The 16,320-nt window shown below is 33.0% G+C and overlaps 1 protein-coding gene across 1 annotated transcript; it reads left to right on the forward strand.

The window, feature by feature from the left end:
* The first annotated feature begins 266 nt into the window (after nucleotides 1–266).
* On the forward strand, nucleotides 267–14,252 carry LOC130897036 (lysosomal alpha-mannosidase-like). The gene is made up of 15 exons (XM_057805527.1): nucleotides 267–545; nucleotides 719–806; nucleotides 1,001–1,186; nucleotides 2,098–2,303; nucleotides 4,603–4,739; nucleotides 5,652–5,791; nucleotides 5,947–6,154; nucleotides 6,777–6,976; nucleotides 7,316–7,509; nucleotides 8,902–9,415; nucleotides 9,614–9,902; nucleotides 10,362–10,503; nucleotides 10,601–10,719; nucleotides 12,407–12,556; nucleotides 13,978–14,252. The coding sequence occupies exons 1-15, from the start codon at nucleotides 332–334 to the stop codon at nucleotides 14,185–14,187; spliced, it is 2,997 nt and encodes a 998-aa protein (XP_057661510.1). The 5' UTR covers nucleotides 267–331; the 3' UTR covers nucleotides 14,188–14,252.
* The last annotated feature ends 2,068 nt before the right edge of the window (nucleotides 14,253–16,320 follow it).

The raw sequence follows: 16,320 nt of genomic DNA on the forward strand, positions 1-16,320 counted from the left end.
ATGAAGCTATCGATGGCGTTTATAGTATAAAAAATCTGCTTCTGCATTAACTAAAATAGTCGCAGATGACTTCGAGAAACATAGGCGTCAACATGTAAAACGTGCCGTATCAACTTTTTTTTTCCATATGGACTTTTAAGATCGTTGATCGGACATAAATCTACAAAGCTGATATATATTTTATATGTAATTGATCTCAAAGTCGAGGACATTAACTAATCAACTGACACATATTTTTTTTTTCACTTATCTCTCCATACTTTGATATTATCTCAAGTGATACATCAATTCAACAGTATAAAAGTACCTAATGTACTGATGTACCGAATTAATGGTACTAAGAATGATTAAAAAAGTGGTATTTGTATTAGTTGTTTCTTCAATTGCTGTAGAAGGAAAAGCAATTAGAAATGACTATGATAAAGATAAAGTCGGGTGTGTAGTGTGCCATCCTTTAGATGAAAATAAAATAAATATACATCTCATACCACATTCTCACGATGACGTAGGATGGCTGAAAACAGTTGATGAATATTTTTATGGATGTAAGTAGATATTTATCAAAAAATCTGAATCTTTTAAAAACATTCTCGTTATATTAAAAGTTTTTATCCTTTTCCTCACTTTTAAATGTCTTCTTACCAATTTAATTTTGATTGTTTCATTTTTATCAAAAAAATCATGTCCAATTTCCAAAATAAATTCTTTTAATCTTCAGTAAATACTGAGGCAGTAGGACGTACCATATCTGTTCACAATATTATTAGTTCCGTGGTACAGGAGTTGTTACGAAATCCAGACAGAAGGTAAATTTCAATATCTATTCAGTTATAATATAGAAAAAAATGTCTCTACGACAATTATTTTTGCCTGCTTTTCTTAATTCAATCGTTGTCGAGCTCCCTACCGATTTGCTTAACTAAATAAAGTTGCAGTATGCAAGACATCTCTCGTTGAATTTTTACAATCACATTTGTTTTGATTGTTATATTATGAGCAGGTTTATTCAAGTTGAGACATCATTTTTCTACAAATGGTGGCAAGAACAAGACGAATATATGAGATCATCGTTTAAGTATCTTGTGGATAACGGTCAAATTGAAATTGCGAGCGCTGGATGGGCAATGAACGATGAAGCCTGTACGAACTATCAATCAACTATCGATCAATTTACATTGGGGTTGAGGTAAATGACTCAATATATAATATATAATTACATCAGGAGATACAAAATTCCTATTAATACTATTTGTATCTTATACAGGGTGTCTATTAACGACCCAACTACTTCAGTTGGAAAAAAAATACATTATACTCATTTTTATACATTTTCAAAATGTTTTTGAAGAAGTGGTCGAAGAATACTCCTGATCTTTTCTTAAATCTGTCAAATCTCGTAGGTGGAGTCAAGTCAGGGCTCCGAGGTGTCAATTCAATATCACCTCTTCGTGAAATCACGTTTTTTGGGAACAACTCGTGAAATGCAGTTAAAGAGTAGTTAGTGGTGTACAATGTAGCCCCATCTTGTTGCATCCATGTCAGTCAGTTATAATACTCACATTTTTGTAGTTCAGGCACTAAAAAAATAGCGTATTATGTCGACATAACGTGCAGCAGTTACAGTTACTGCATGTCCTCTGTTATCTTAATTAAAAGTAGGGCCCAATAATGCAGGAACCCACGAGGTGACTTTTGGGCGTTTATGTAAGGTAAGGTGATGTAAAGTGATTATTTTCTCCCCAAAAACGACAATTCTGGCTATTTACGTCTCTATCCTAATGAAAATGTGCCTCATCGCCGAAGAATATGTTATTGAAATTATAAATTCATTCTTAAAATTTTATAGGCATTTAGGTGTAAACCAGATCGCATTATGCGGTGAATTATCGCTCTTGACGCCCTCACTCTTGAAATAGTTGGATCGTTTTGAGGCACCTTGAAGATAAAATTATCTTTATACTTTTACCTTAAATATTTCATACAATTTTTTTTTAATTGAAGTGTACTCAATGTTGCAAACTAATCTCTAAACAAATAGTTTCTCTGAGTAATTTACATAATTATACTTATCATATATACTTCAGCGTGACGTTTCAGGAAAATTGAAGAAACGGTTGGGAAATGCGGTAGACCAGTTGTCGGATGGCAAATAGATCCTTTTGGTCACAGCAGAGAACACGCTTCGATTTTAGTCCAACTTGGATACAGTGCTTTATTTTTTGCTAGGCTAGATCGAGAAGATTTCAAGAAAAGATGTTCTGAACATAATTTAGATTTTGTTTGGAAAAGCAGTGACAGTTTAGGTATATATTATATATATTAATGTATTGAGTGAAATTAACAGCAACTTTACGTCGAAAAAAATTAATTTCGAAATGCTAACAGAACCTAAAGCACTCTAAACTTGTTGATAAAGTATAGCTCTGAAACCTAGTAACTTTTGCTTATTAAATGGAAAAGAACTTTATCGGTTAACAGTTAAATTGCATGTACATTCGATCCCAAAAACGCTTCCACATTTCTTGCACGTACAATAGAATAGGTTGCCTCAAATTTTTGTTATAAAAGAAACAAAGCAGGAGAAGTTATGACTTTTCACTTTCTTATATATTAAAAAAATTGATGATTTCCATTCCGAGTCCGTTCAGACGTTCTACCCAACCGATTTGCTTAATTTTTTTTTCAATGAAAGGTATTGATGCACAGATCAGCCATCAACTATCGGATTTCATCTAATTTTCATCATTCTCAAGTTATACTCAAATGCGATTTCCCCCTGTACATTACTTATGGGAGTTTTTCACATATCCTCAATATCTCAGGTTCTATTCAAGATAGAGACTTCGTTTAAGAACATTCGCTGAAACACCTTCTTTCTTTTGAGTTTTTGAACACTTAAATCGGTTGAGTTGGAGAGGAGCTAGGCGTGGACATTCAATGTGGAGTTATGGATTTTTGTAGGTTTTTGGCAATTTTTCTACATTCAAACATATATATCTCAGGTTCTAATATAGCTACAGAGTTCGTTTTGATTTAAGAACACTCGCTGAAAAACCTTCTTTCTTTGGAGTTTTTGAACACTTAAATCGGTTGAGTTGGAGAGGAGCTAGGCGCGGACATTCAATGCGGAGTTATGGATTTTTGTAGGTTTTTGGCAATTTTTCTACATTCAAAGATCTATATCTCAGGTTCTAATATAGCTACATAATTCGTTTTGGTTTAAGAACACTCGCTGAAACACCTTCTTTCTTTTGAGTTTTTGAACACTCAAATCGGTTGAGTTGGAGAGGAGCTAGGCGTGGACATTCAATGCGGAGCTATGGATTTTTGTAGGTTTTTGGCAATTTTTCTACATTCAAAGATCTATATCTCAGGTTCTAATATAGCTACATAATTCGTTTTGGTTTAAGAACACTCGCTGAAACACCTTCTTTTTTTTGAGTTTTTGAACACTTAAATCGGTTGAGTTGGAGAGGAGCTAGGCGCGGACATTCAATGTGGAGTTATGGATTTTTGTACGTTTTTGGCAATTTTTCTACATTCAAAGATCTATATCTCAAGTTCTAATATAGGTACAGAGTTCGTTTTGGTCTAAGAACACTCGCTGAAACACCTTCTTTCTTTTGAGTTTTTGAACACTCAAATCGGTTGAGTTGGAGAGGAGCTAGGCGTGGACATTCAATGCGGAGCTATGGATTTTTGTAGGTTTTTGGCAATTTTTCTACATTCAAAGATCTAATATAGCTGCAGAGTTCGTTCTTTTCTACTATAATGATTTCTGATACTTATTTAATGGATTCGATGCGAGCGAAGTCGCGGGTAAAAGCTAGTAAATATATATTAGAGTCGCTTAAAACGTATTTACCGTCTCTTATTTGATATTTTTGCATTACATCCACAACTTGTTACCTTTATCGTGATAGAACATCTGTGATTTAGTATTATTTTCGACGATATCATTAATACTAATTTTTTTCTATCGAGAAAATTTTGCAAAATCTGAAACAAATGATAGTACGGGCTATTCATTGAAACCTCCCAAACAAGCTCAGGTAATTATGTGACAAACTCTGCATGCTTCCTCTACATTTCTTCTTGGAATCTGTGTTTCCACTTCCTTTATGTCAGACCTTCGACCACAAGGTTTCGTTTGAAGATTTTATCCATATTTCATCGCCCGTCATTAATTTTCTAAAGAAATGAATCCAATTCATTGCGTTTTAACAAACAAACTTCAATGCGATTGATTCGATTTTCTCAACTAAAATGGTTCCAAACAGTTTGATGGTTGATGCCCAGTGAATCTTGACATCTTATTTCGAACAGATGCAACATTTCATTGGTTGTTTCAGTGAGAGGCCGATCGGAGTTAAGCAAATGTTTTAAAATCAAATTTCGGCAACAGAAAAATCTACGCGCGATAGAATCAGTTACAGCATCGTTACTATATACAGCACAAATGTCTTTATATGTTAGCGATGAGCCTTTTTTATATTAAAAAATCAAAATCAATTTACAGATAAATTCTGCCTTAATCGGACCATCTACTGCATAAGTCAGATAATAAATACTATTTGGATCACCTATTATTATATTTTACAGATGACACCAACATTTTTGGAAGCATTTTTCCTGATTATTCATACAACAATCCAACGAATTTCTGCTGGGATATTGCGTGTGGGGACGATCAGATTGTTGATAACCCGGATAGCGTCTTATACAATATAAATCAAAAGGTATACCATGAAATTAAAACAAAAGTAACAAATAATTTGGGTATTTATATTTCCTCGTGAGGAGCTGCATACAGCGCAGCACGCACAGCACAGAATGAAACTTTTATCAGAATTCATTATACCGATTGAACTTTGATGCGGACAAAAAGTTTCTTTGTAGCTCAATGTAATATGATAACAATGGTACGACCTCCCTTATATGGAACTTGGTTGTCCTTTTCAGCTCCACTCTCGCCCTGTGCCTATTCCACATTATTCCTATCCAAGCGTCAGTTTAAGCTCTCTATATATGTTTTTCTTTTTATTTTCTTTTTTCTTTTCTTCTTATCATATGCAAAAATTTTTCTGTATTCTGAGTATCGTTCGGCCTGTTTTTGATCATACTCAACGTCCTTGCAACAAAGTGTAAAGTTTTGTTTTTATTTCTTTGTTTATTTCCTTTTTTTTTTTTGATATTTTCATTATATATTCAGAAATTATAAAGTAAATTAAGTAAAAGGACAACCCGAATGGAAAGAAATTTTTGGTACTTTAACTGGAATCATTCTAATATATGTAGAGGGCTAGAATCTGCACCATATATACAGGATGTCTCATGACGAGTTATGTCATCTGTATATTGAAAAATATTTGGAAAATGCATTGAAGTTCAAGGGAGCAATTTTGAATTTCACACTTTTGCTTAAAATGAACCGAATATTTTCAAATTTTACTGCAAAGATGTATTAATATACAGAGTGTTATATTTAAAATAACAAAATTACAGTCGGCTTCCGGTTCTATCGAAAGTCGGCCATCTATGAAAGTATTTTAGTTAAAAAGATCGTAGCCGAAAACCGAAATATAGAAATTTTCATGATTTTAACTCGTCGTGGGGCACCCCGTATATACATAGACATTATTTCGTTTCAGGTTGAAGAATTCGCTACAGTATTAGACAAATATGCTTCGTATTACGACAAAAATATTAAAAACATTTTGGTTACTATGGGTGGTGATTTCCTCTATCAATCTGCTGGTTTTAATTATGAAAATATGGACAAACTGATAAGGCAAGTGCGATATGTACTTGAGGAATTGATACGAAAGAAAGCGTCACTTAAAACAATGATATTGATTGTAATTTCTTTCAATGATTTGTAGAAAAATCATTTGCCACAATTTTAAACCTTACTACGTAATAATTCTCATAACAATATTATTCCAGAGGTTTCAAGAATCATACCAAATATAATCTGGTTTATTCTACGCCATCTTGTTATATGAAAGCCGTACATGACACCAACCCGAGTCTTCAATTGAAAACTGACGATTTTTTTCCATACAGCGATTACCCACATGCTTTTTGGGGAGGTTATTTCACATCCAGACCAAATATAAAACGATTCGAGAGAACTGGGCACAACATATTACAAGTAAGAAATAATTCCCAATTCAGTTGTCCATATTGTTTCTTAAATTTCGCTTGATTGGAAAGGAAAGGAAGATTATAATTGAGCCGAGTCTATAGCTACTGTATCCGGGCACTATGAAGAACAATTCATTTGTCGGCAAACTTATTACGGAAATCTTCTTCGTGGGTGAAGCGAAGTAGCCGAATGTCTTCTTGATCTTCCCTGCGAAGACCACGGTTATTCCTGATATCCAGTCACCTATTATAAAAACTCTATCTCCAGCTCTTCTGTCTATCAAAAGAAACCGGCGGATACGGGACTTGGGGGAGATCGGTAGCTCGTGAAATCGCACTTTTCGCTAGCATTACAGTGTTTTAGGCATTATTCAAGCTTAAAATCTTTCATCAACACAGCCGCTCAAGCGCTCGTGAAAGCTAGAACATCTTCGAGGCTCTTGTGTTTTAGTATAACCGCATAATCATACCGCATTGCTTTCAGAAGCTCTTGTGATCGTAACCTTGCATAAGAAAGCAGCGACTCCAAGTTTAGGAATGCCCCCATTGCTCCCTTAATGCCGAACAACATCATTTAATATACCTTATTAAAGACTTCTATCACTTATTCTGAATTATTATTGTTTAAGGCAACAAAACAATTATATGCTTTTAATAAAGATGGCATAATAGATGATGGACAAATATACGATCTCAAATATGCAATGGGTATCTTACAACATCATGATGCTATAACTGGTACAGAAAGACAAACCGTTACTGATGATTATGTTAGGATATTAACAGCTGCTATTAGAAAAGCAGAAGATCCTGTTGGGGAAATTGTGAGGTAAATATGATGAAACTATCAATTGGTTCAATCGTAATATGATAAAGCGGATAAAAAATTTTTTATTATATATTGAAATGATCTCGTTGATATATTTAACAATTGAATGTTATAAATATGACAAATATCTCTAAAATCAACAACTGTTGGCCTTATAACGATGACTACAAATCATTTAAATAAATAAAATTGATTCAGCTTTCGCGAATCTCGGAATTCTACTATATAAACCAGTTGTTGTAATTCTTGCAAGCATGGATAATGCTGAAGAGCGAACCGACGACGATCATGATTTTTTATGTATGTACGACCAGCTAATTTAATCATTGTTTTTCCCAGCAATCTTCTGAATGCAAAAAACAACGTGAAGTTGGATCTTTCATCATGTCTATTAACCAATTTCAGTATATGTAGTACTTCTCAAAACAATGATAGGTTTGTAGTTGCTGTCTATAATCCTTTAGGTTGGAAAACTACACATTACCTAAGACTTCCTGTTGAAGGTGGACAGTATCTCGTCAACGGACCAGATGGTAAGTTTTTATGCTATTTTGAATAATTATGTATATCAATTGCTCACAAACTTTTTAATTCCACATTATTTTCTCTCTGTTTATACTATCGAAAGCTTTCTCTAAATCAACTGCTGCAACATAAATTCCATTGCTTGTGTCTGTTATTTTGATCAAAGTAAATATCTAATATTGATCTATTCAATCTAAAATCCAATACACGAGTAGCAACTGAGAAGAAACTACACTCAAAAGTGAATGAAGTCACTAACTAGGTGCCAACTGATTAGTGGCAAGTCTATGCACATACAGCAGACTCAAGTGAAGTGATTCAAAAGTTCATTTGGTTTTTAACAACTTGAGGTAATAAAAATTACTATTATTAACAATTCTGAGCTTTTCATATATCATATTTATTTTCTCATTTAAAAAAAAAATTCTTTTGCAAATGTACAAACTATTCAATTCGTCCTTTTTTGGATTATTGCTCGCACATTTGGAGCTCGGCCCCTAAGCAAACCCTGAGGATGCTCGACTCAATACAGAAGAGAGCAATTCGACTTGGACAGCTTAGAGCACAGACTTGACCTGTTTTACCGATACTACCAAGGCACATGCTCTACCGAACATAATACCAGCTCTAGAGCAATATTTGCAAGATCTACTCTGGCTGCAGATGAGTAGAACGTCAATTTATCGAGATTCCTTCCTTTGGAGAAGAGCAAGCCTGTGGAATCAGCTATCATTGCACGTTTTCAACACTACAACTTACAGAAATTCAACAAGCATCTCCGCAACGCAGGCCCCACTCGAATTATTCCTTTTTACATAAAAAATAACGAATACAGTTCCAGGAAAGAAAAACATATAAATAAATGAAGATAGTAATTTTATTAGAGCACATAGATTGAAAACAAAATAGCATTCGTCCTTTAAACTTTTGAGAGGCTAGTGCAAGTTGCCAGCGAATCAACACGTCGAGTTTCTTTAAACCGGTTGCCGACTAGTTGGCAACCAGTTGCCTAATGTGTAGTTCCCCATTCAAATACAAAGGTTGTTTCATTATGTAAACTGGTTAATGATTTGCGTTAGAAATGAGTTTCTTTTGAGTTGATCTGTGTGTATTCAGTCCTAAAGGTAGCATTTAATGTGTTTTCCATCTTCAATTACACGTTATTTGTACGTAGTACAAAAAATTGAGTTAATTTTGTCAGTTGTTATAACTTCTTTATGGATGGGTCTTATCATTGTTTCCATTCCTCTGGAATTGTTTCTGTATTTTTTTGTAAAACTTGAATATTTGAATTTGATTATGAATAATCTACTTTTTTGGATTCGGTATATCGATTAGAATTTAGTGGAAGCGGTTTATTATTATAATAGAAATTTCCACATATTTCTCTGATATTTTAGGACAAGAACCTTACGATGTAATAGAGTCGCTCAGTACCTTCGATTTTGTTGACATAAAAGGAGAAAAACCAAGTTCGCACGAATTGATTTTTGCTGCTAAAGACGTTCCAGCGATGGGTTTGAAATTATACCACATCGAAAAAATTTCAAGTACATCAACGAACAGTCGAGAAACAAATAAACAATTATCGGGTGTTTTCGAAATAGACGAAAATAGCAATCTTTTGAAAAGGGTCACTTTGAATAACATCACTTTGGATGTTAATCAAAATTTTTATTTTTATAAGAGTGCCAGCGATTTTGACTCTAGTTCAGGAGCTTACTTATTTAGACCAGCATCTACTACACCGACACCTTTCTCACCTGCACACTTAATGACAGTTTTTACGGGAAACCTTGTAGAAGAAATTCACCAAAAATGGGAAAACGAAAATGCAGATATCTATCAAAGTATTAGATATTACAAAAACGAAAACTATCTGGAATTCAATTGGTTGGTTGGAAATATCAATATGTAAGTTGAATTAATTATGATAAGTGACTTTTGATATTTTTAAGGTGCATTAATTAGAGTGTTAAATTTTAATAAATATGTATCTAAAAATTGTACATACATACATTTTTTGCCTTTTCTGAGAAAGTTTACCATAGTAATGGTAAATATTTTTACACCAGCAGGAAGTACAGATTTCAACTTTCAACTTGATTTCAGTTATAATTCTAACATGGGAAAAGAAGTGATTAGCCGTTTTGAAATAAGTAACTTTGATAACAAAAATATATTCTATACTGATTCTAATGGTAGACAAATGATGAAACGAATAAAAGATGAACGATTTGATTATAAATACAACGTCTCCGAGGAACCGATTGCCAGTAATTATTACCCTGTTACTTCTAAGATTGTTATGAAAGACGAAGAGAAAAATATTCAAGTTACTCTTCTCAACGACAGATCGCAAGGTGGTTCGAGTTTAGACAAAAATCAATTTGAACTTATGGTGAGTAATTCAAATTACGAAACTAATAATTAAATCGTGCAACGCCACCTACTCAATGCGAAATTTCCTTTACGACAGAGTCACGTGTATTAAGGTCCTTTTACACGGTCATATCAGTTCTCAGCTCAGTTTTGCCTTAGCTTTGGCGCTGAGGAAACCGAAAACAAAAAGATTACCATAGTGATGGTTGGTAACGTTCCACTTCGTTCATTATCTTCTGCTTCTTCAAGTTTTTTGTTATAATTTGAACGTTGCTTCTTAGAACTGAAATGAAACAAATAGATCTTCTATCCTGTCAATTCTCCGTCAAGTTTGTTCTCAGTTTTTATCTTTTTTACACCTAGGAAAACTGTATTCAGAACTGATATGATCGTGTGAAAGGACCTCTATAAATACTTCTAAACTCTTTTTGAATTTCAAAGAGAGAACTCGCTAATTTTGACTAAACGTTCCTTTTAGGTACACAGAAGATTAACTATGGATGATGAAAGAGGTGTGGGAGAAATTCTTGATGAAAGTGAATTTTCTTTATCGATTGGAATGTATGCAAGAGGATCTCATTATCTGATGGTGGGTAAAACTCAAGGAGCTAACGAAAATGGTAAGCATCTAATATTTTTACATCTCAAATCAAACAATTTATTGAACTTACTCTTAAATGAAGCAACGATTTTTTAACGGAACACAAATTTTTGTAGGAAAAACGACATCGGCAGAAGAGCGAATATTTGCTCATAAGACGCTCCTACAACCGTGGGTGGGACTATCCCCAACGGATATGACCTTTGAAGAAATGGAAAAACAGATTGATTTTCAGGTAGACAATGTTAAACAATCTTCAAATGATATTCCATACTTTTTGCGAATTGGAACCAAGAACGATGTCTTTGCTAGCTAGGTTTTGAAGGTTTTTGTCGTGGGATTGTGGCAAAATTAAACATCAAAGTGTGCTAATATATTTCGAGTACTTATCCATTCGTCGCCTGGGAAACAATTAGTTAAAAATTCCGGTGTGATAAAAACAATAGAGACGATTAATATTTTTATCAAACGTCAATTTGGATGTTGAATTTCGAAGTTGATAAGTCTAATGTTTTTTAAAAGATATACAAAATTTATCACGCCACAATCGATTCCCGGACGATGAATACATAAGTATTCGAAAGCTCGGAATATATTAGAGTTAGTACACTTTGTTGTTCAACTTTGCCACAATCCCACTACGAAAACGATTATATATTATATTAAGATATAATCATTTCTGATATTATTTCGTTTCTACAAAGTATCGCATTTAAGATGAAGAAATTTTTTTTGTTTTCTTACAAATTATAACCCAACGAGGATTGCGAAGGTGTGACATGGATTTGCATAATGTACCGTTTCTCACTGTATATACTGATTCTCCATTGACTATGGGATCATGTTGCGAGTAAATAATCCTACAACAACTTTCCTTATGCGACGGGGATGATCTCCAGTTTTCTCTTAATTGAACATAATTACTTCAACAACAACAACGTGGTCTTGAATAAAAACGATTTTGTATGAACAAACACGTCTCCTGAGCAACAAGGAACTATGGAATAACCTATACTAAGACGAAGAGAAGGAATCACAATTTTTGAATGAAGAACGCAATGATTTAACATCATACAAAATGACATGGAAAAAACTACTGAAGGAGGTAGCAAACACTGACAACGCTGAAGATAATGACGCCATGGATATACCACCTATAGAAGAGGAGATAATAAATAACAATGAGGATATAAACATCGAACTGATAGAGTGGAAAGTAGAAAATAATGAAGGAACTGTGTCATTCAAAAACAATTGCTCGGTAAACGTAAATTATCTTCTTAAAAAATTTTGTTGAAACAAATCAATTTGCTCAGAAAATGAAAGTAATACCTTGGATATCCAGAGGATGTGATTTTTTTAAACCATCTCGGGACTTTATTGCTCAAAAAATATGTGCGTAAAGCATCGATTTTACATTTGTGAAGACTGTGAAACTTAATGAAGCTTAATCATTATTTATATCTAAAATTTGAGGTTATGCCGTTTTATTTGGAAAAAATATTTTTATTTCATTCTATACTATATCTTCATATGAATGTTTAGCTAAATATATTAGTATTTAAAAACGGGAGCATTATTTTTAACCTAGTGAGAGTAGTGACTTGTCAAACGGCGACTCCATGCAGCGATTCTTGTTTGTTGTGGTTCTAGTCTCAAAATTACTAACACTCGACAGTTCTGTTAAAATATGACTAACTAGGTGCACTAAATACGCAATTGGGAAGATAAAGTTTGAATTGAAATTGGTATAATAAGGAAAAAATTAAAAATGCGGATTTAATCGTTATCTTTTTTTATGAATCGTCAAAAATGGAGCCGATTCAGTTATCTCAATGTAAATTTAAAACTACTCTATTTCTCACTCATTCTGGAGTGAAAATTAAATGATTAATTTTAAGCAATCATTAAAATTATTTTAGTATTCAGCATTGCAAGCAGAACTACCAGAAAATATTAACATTTTATCCTTTGAACAATGGTTAGATAACAGTTATCTTCTAAGACTAGAACATATTCTAGAAAAAGAGGAAGATCCCAAATTATCCAAAGAAGTCACGATTAATATTAAGGTAAACGACTTTATTTATTTACCTCAATAAATTTAGAGTTCGTATCGATTCTAGTTAGGATTGTGATATAAATACTATTAAATTCTGTTTGTCATTTTATTTTTCGTCATTCTAGTTACACATATTTTCATGATTATATCATATATCATGACATATCATATTCAAACTCGTATTCATTATATTTTTATTGTTAAATGGTCAGAATCCATTATAATGTGAAAAAATCGAATTCTATCTCTTTAAATTGTACAAAGCTTTCGTTGGTTCATTTCATTTTCATAATATCGAACTTCTACAAGCAATATGTAATTTCCTTTATTCTGAAACTTAACACAGAAAATTTCGTTCTACCTATTTAATATTAGCGAACCCAACGCTATCGAATTCGAACCACGAAAACTTGTTAAGGAAATCCAAGAAACCATCAAAGGTCCCGAATAAAAGATACAAGGACTTACTTCAGAAAAATCTTTACTTTAGTAACCGATGCTTGAGTAAAAAAAAAGTAGAAATTAAGACTACGCATAGCAGTAACAAAAGTGTTTCCTATAACAATATTTCCTCAACAAGGTGGTGACTAAACTTGAGTTGTTTTCCACAAATTTAATTATTTTATTTCAATGGTCCAACAAAAGGTTTCAATATTAGATGGAGAAAGAGATAGGGAGGGAAAATTGAAGATCGTATTAAGTCATCGTTGAGCTTTAGAGGTTTTAAAGCTCCTTCATAGGATGAAACTGAAGTTTCTTCGGTGTTTAAGCTGAGATCGTTCTCATCAGATCAGGACTTAATCGTAATGAAATCTTCGCCAATGGTAGAATGTAAAGCATTTATATCTGGACCCCTCCAAGTGACACTGGTGTCATTTGGAAATAAAGTGACTTTACAAATAATTCGTAAGTCTGTGATATCATTAATGACTACTAAAAGAGAAGTTAGATCTAAAATTGAGCCCTGAGGTACACCATTGCCAAATTACTCGAAACTTTACCATTATCTTGTACCATTTGTGTTCTAGGTTAAATACTCTAGTCTATTTATCAGAATTTCATGATCAAGACAGTCTAAAATTAACTAATGTTCTTAAATTAACAGGAACTTTTAATAATATTTCATTTTCATTGAATTCAGAAATCTACAATATATATAAGGTGCAATCAATAAGGTGATTTCGTCATAATAGGGATGTTGGAAAAATACTAGAGGTTATGTATTACACGTTAGAAAATGTCAGTTTTCGTCTTTACTTAAATTTGAAAAAAAAATTCTTTGTAATGACGACTTATCTTTGAATAAGATGTGCTGATGAAAAATTTAATACGAGCAATTAACTTCTGTTGCATAAATGTAAAATCACCCAGTATGTATTTTACTTTGGATTGGTCATAAGAGTTTTGTTGAGTTAGAACTGAATGTTTCAGAATTTATTCAAAAATATTGCTATAAGTGAAATAACTGAAACCACATTAGGAGCTAACGTACCATTAAGCGAATTTTCCAAAACGCCTAGATTTGAATGGAATACTTTACCCGAAATAACGTCTCAATCTTATACGTCAAATAAACTTATCGGAGAAGATGGATCCGTTACGCTCAATCCAATGGAAATTAGAACATTCATTATATCCTAACCAAATTATTTATTTCTACATGTAAATGTCTATGTTTCTAAAGAATAAAATTATATCATCATTTACATTTTTTTTTATTTCGTTCTTCCTTCCTTTTAACTTGACGTCTAGTACAAAAAAAGTATCTCTTCGTACATAACAGCTGACATACTGAAGTACAACGGCGCTACAAGCTGTCTTGAATTTACAAAAGAATGTATCTCTGTCAACGTGGCTGTCTTTTTGATCCCCTTTTTATTAAGTTGCCGTCATGTTTTTCAAAGAGATCCCCTTAACGCCTTCCTTCGACAAGCATAAAAAATAGGACGCAATAAAACAGTTTTAAATAATGCGATTTAAATGAAATTTGATCGTTTCAATTTCGAGGTTTGGATGAGAAATTTTTAGATAGGAAGCTGGGAGGACAGATTATGAGATACATAATTGAGGTGAAACTCAACAATAAGCAGAATTTAATGTAATGTAATGGAAAAGTACTAGAACATATCAATTATTGCCTACTTCATCACAGACAGGAGATTTATCTACTACTCCTATCAATTTTGATACTGATTATTCCACAATATACTATGAAATTTTGAATTCTACGACGCAACTGCAGATTGTAAAAATTCTTTGATAAAACTTGTGATTTTTAAATCGCCCAACTCATAGTCGCTAGATAAAATGTTCTGAAAAAAATTTTAGGTTAGGTTAAATTATCAAGGCAATATTTTCTTACCCATAACGATGAAGATATTGGGAAAAGGATGCTGACGGACAATTTATGGCAGTGCAGTTTCTAAATGTGTTAGTTTTATCGCAATATTACTAATTGACAAAATTATTTTTTTACTAAAAGATATTTATCCCATAGATAAAAATCTAGTGTTTGTACCGACAAAACTTTGAAAGTGGTCAATTTTCATTTATTCCTTTTTAAATTAGACTAGCTTTTACCCGCGGCTTCGCTCGCATCGAATCCATTAAATAAGTATCAGAAATCATTATAATAGAAAAGAACGAACTCTGTAGCTATATTAGAACCTAAGATATAGATCTTTGAATTTAGAAATTATTGCCAAAAACCTACAAAAATCCATAACTCCGCATTGAATGTCCGCGCCTAGCTCCTCTCCAACTCAACCGATTTAAGTGTTTAAAAACTCAAAAGAAAGAAGGTGTTTCAGCGAGTGTTCTTAAACCATAACGAACTCTGTAGCTATATTAGAACCTGAGATATAGATCTTTGAATATAGAAAAATTGCCAAAAACCAACAAAAATCCATAACTCCGCATTGAATGTCCGCGCCTAGCTCCTCTCCAACTCAACCGATTTAAGTGCTCAAAAACTCAAAAGAAAGAAGATGTTTCAGCGAGTGTTCTCAAATCAAAACGAAGTTTCTATCTTGAATAGAACCTGAGATATTTAGGATAGAACGTGTGTATGTGAAAAATTCCCATAAGTAATGTACAGGGGGAAATCGCATTTGAGTATAACTTGAGAATGGTGAAAATTAGATGAAATCCGATGGTTGATGGCTGATCTGTGCATCAATACCTTTCATTGAAAAAAAAAAAAATTAAGCAAATCGGTTGGGTAGATCGCCTGAACGGAACGCATGGAAATCATCAATTTTTTTAATATATAAGATTCTAAACACCACATATATGAAAAGCGTTTCGAATCTGATACCTATCTCAAACGTGAACAGAAAGTCTATTTCAACGATAAATTTCATAAACTTTTTCAATGAGATTGCCCGAGATAGACAGATGGCGGAGAATAATAGAATAGTGTCTGAGTTTTGTCGATAATCGTCTCCAAAACGCTTTCTACCGTTCTGCGATTGACACGCAAAACGAATTGTTAACGGTTTGTCAGAAAATATTGTAACCGAAATATCTGGCTTTGAATTTTTATTTTTTCTGAAATATATAAAGTAGTTAGACAATCTTGATTTACAAATATGGTTTTTGAGAGGTTCGCGACATTGAATTGGCAACACCGCTTTATTTAACAGCTGATATATTTTCGTTTCGCTCGTTTTTGACATTTGACATACTCTTACTGTAATGTGCACCTGGCTAGACATCGAACTGGAGTTGTATCTTTCCACTTTATAGAAGATTTTATAAAAATTCCAATATTCA

The sequence above is a fragment of the Diorhabda carinulata genome, chromosome 8, assembly GCF_026250575.1.
Source record: "Diorhabda carinulata isolate Delta chromosome 8, icDioCari1.1, whole genome shotgun sequence".
NCBI classification, from domain to species: domain Eukaryota; kingdom Metazoa; phylum Arthropoda; class Insecta; order Coleoptera; family Chrysomelidae; genus Diorhabda; species Diorhabda carinulata.

What these genes read in the sequence shown, in the direction of transcription:
- LOC130897036 (XM_057805527.1), top strand. Translation starts at nt 332, where the DNA reads ATGGTACTAAGAATGATTAAAAAAGTGGTATTTGTATTAGTTGTTTCT. An exon ending in TGATGAATATTTTTATGGAT is followed by an intron (nt 546 to 718) that starts GTAAGTAGATAT and finishes TTTAATCTTCAG; the next exon opens with TAAATACTGAGGCAGTAGGA. An exon ending in AAAATCAATTTGAACTTATG is followed by an intron (nt 9,903 to 10,361) that starts GTGAGTAATTCA and finishes CGTTCCTTTTAG; the next exon opens with GTACACAGAAGATTAACTAT.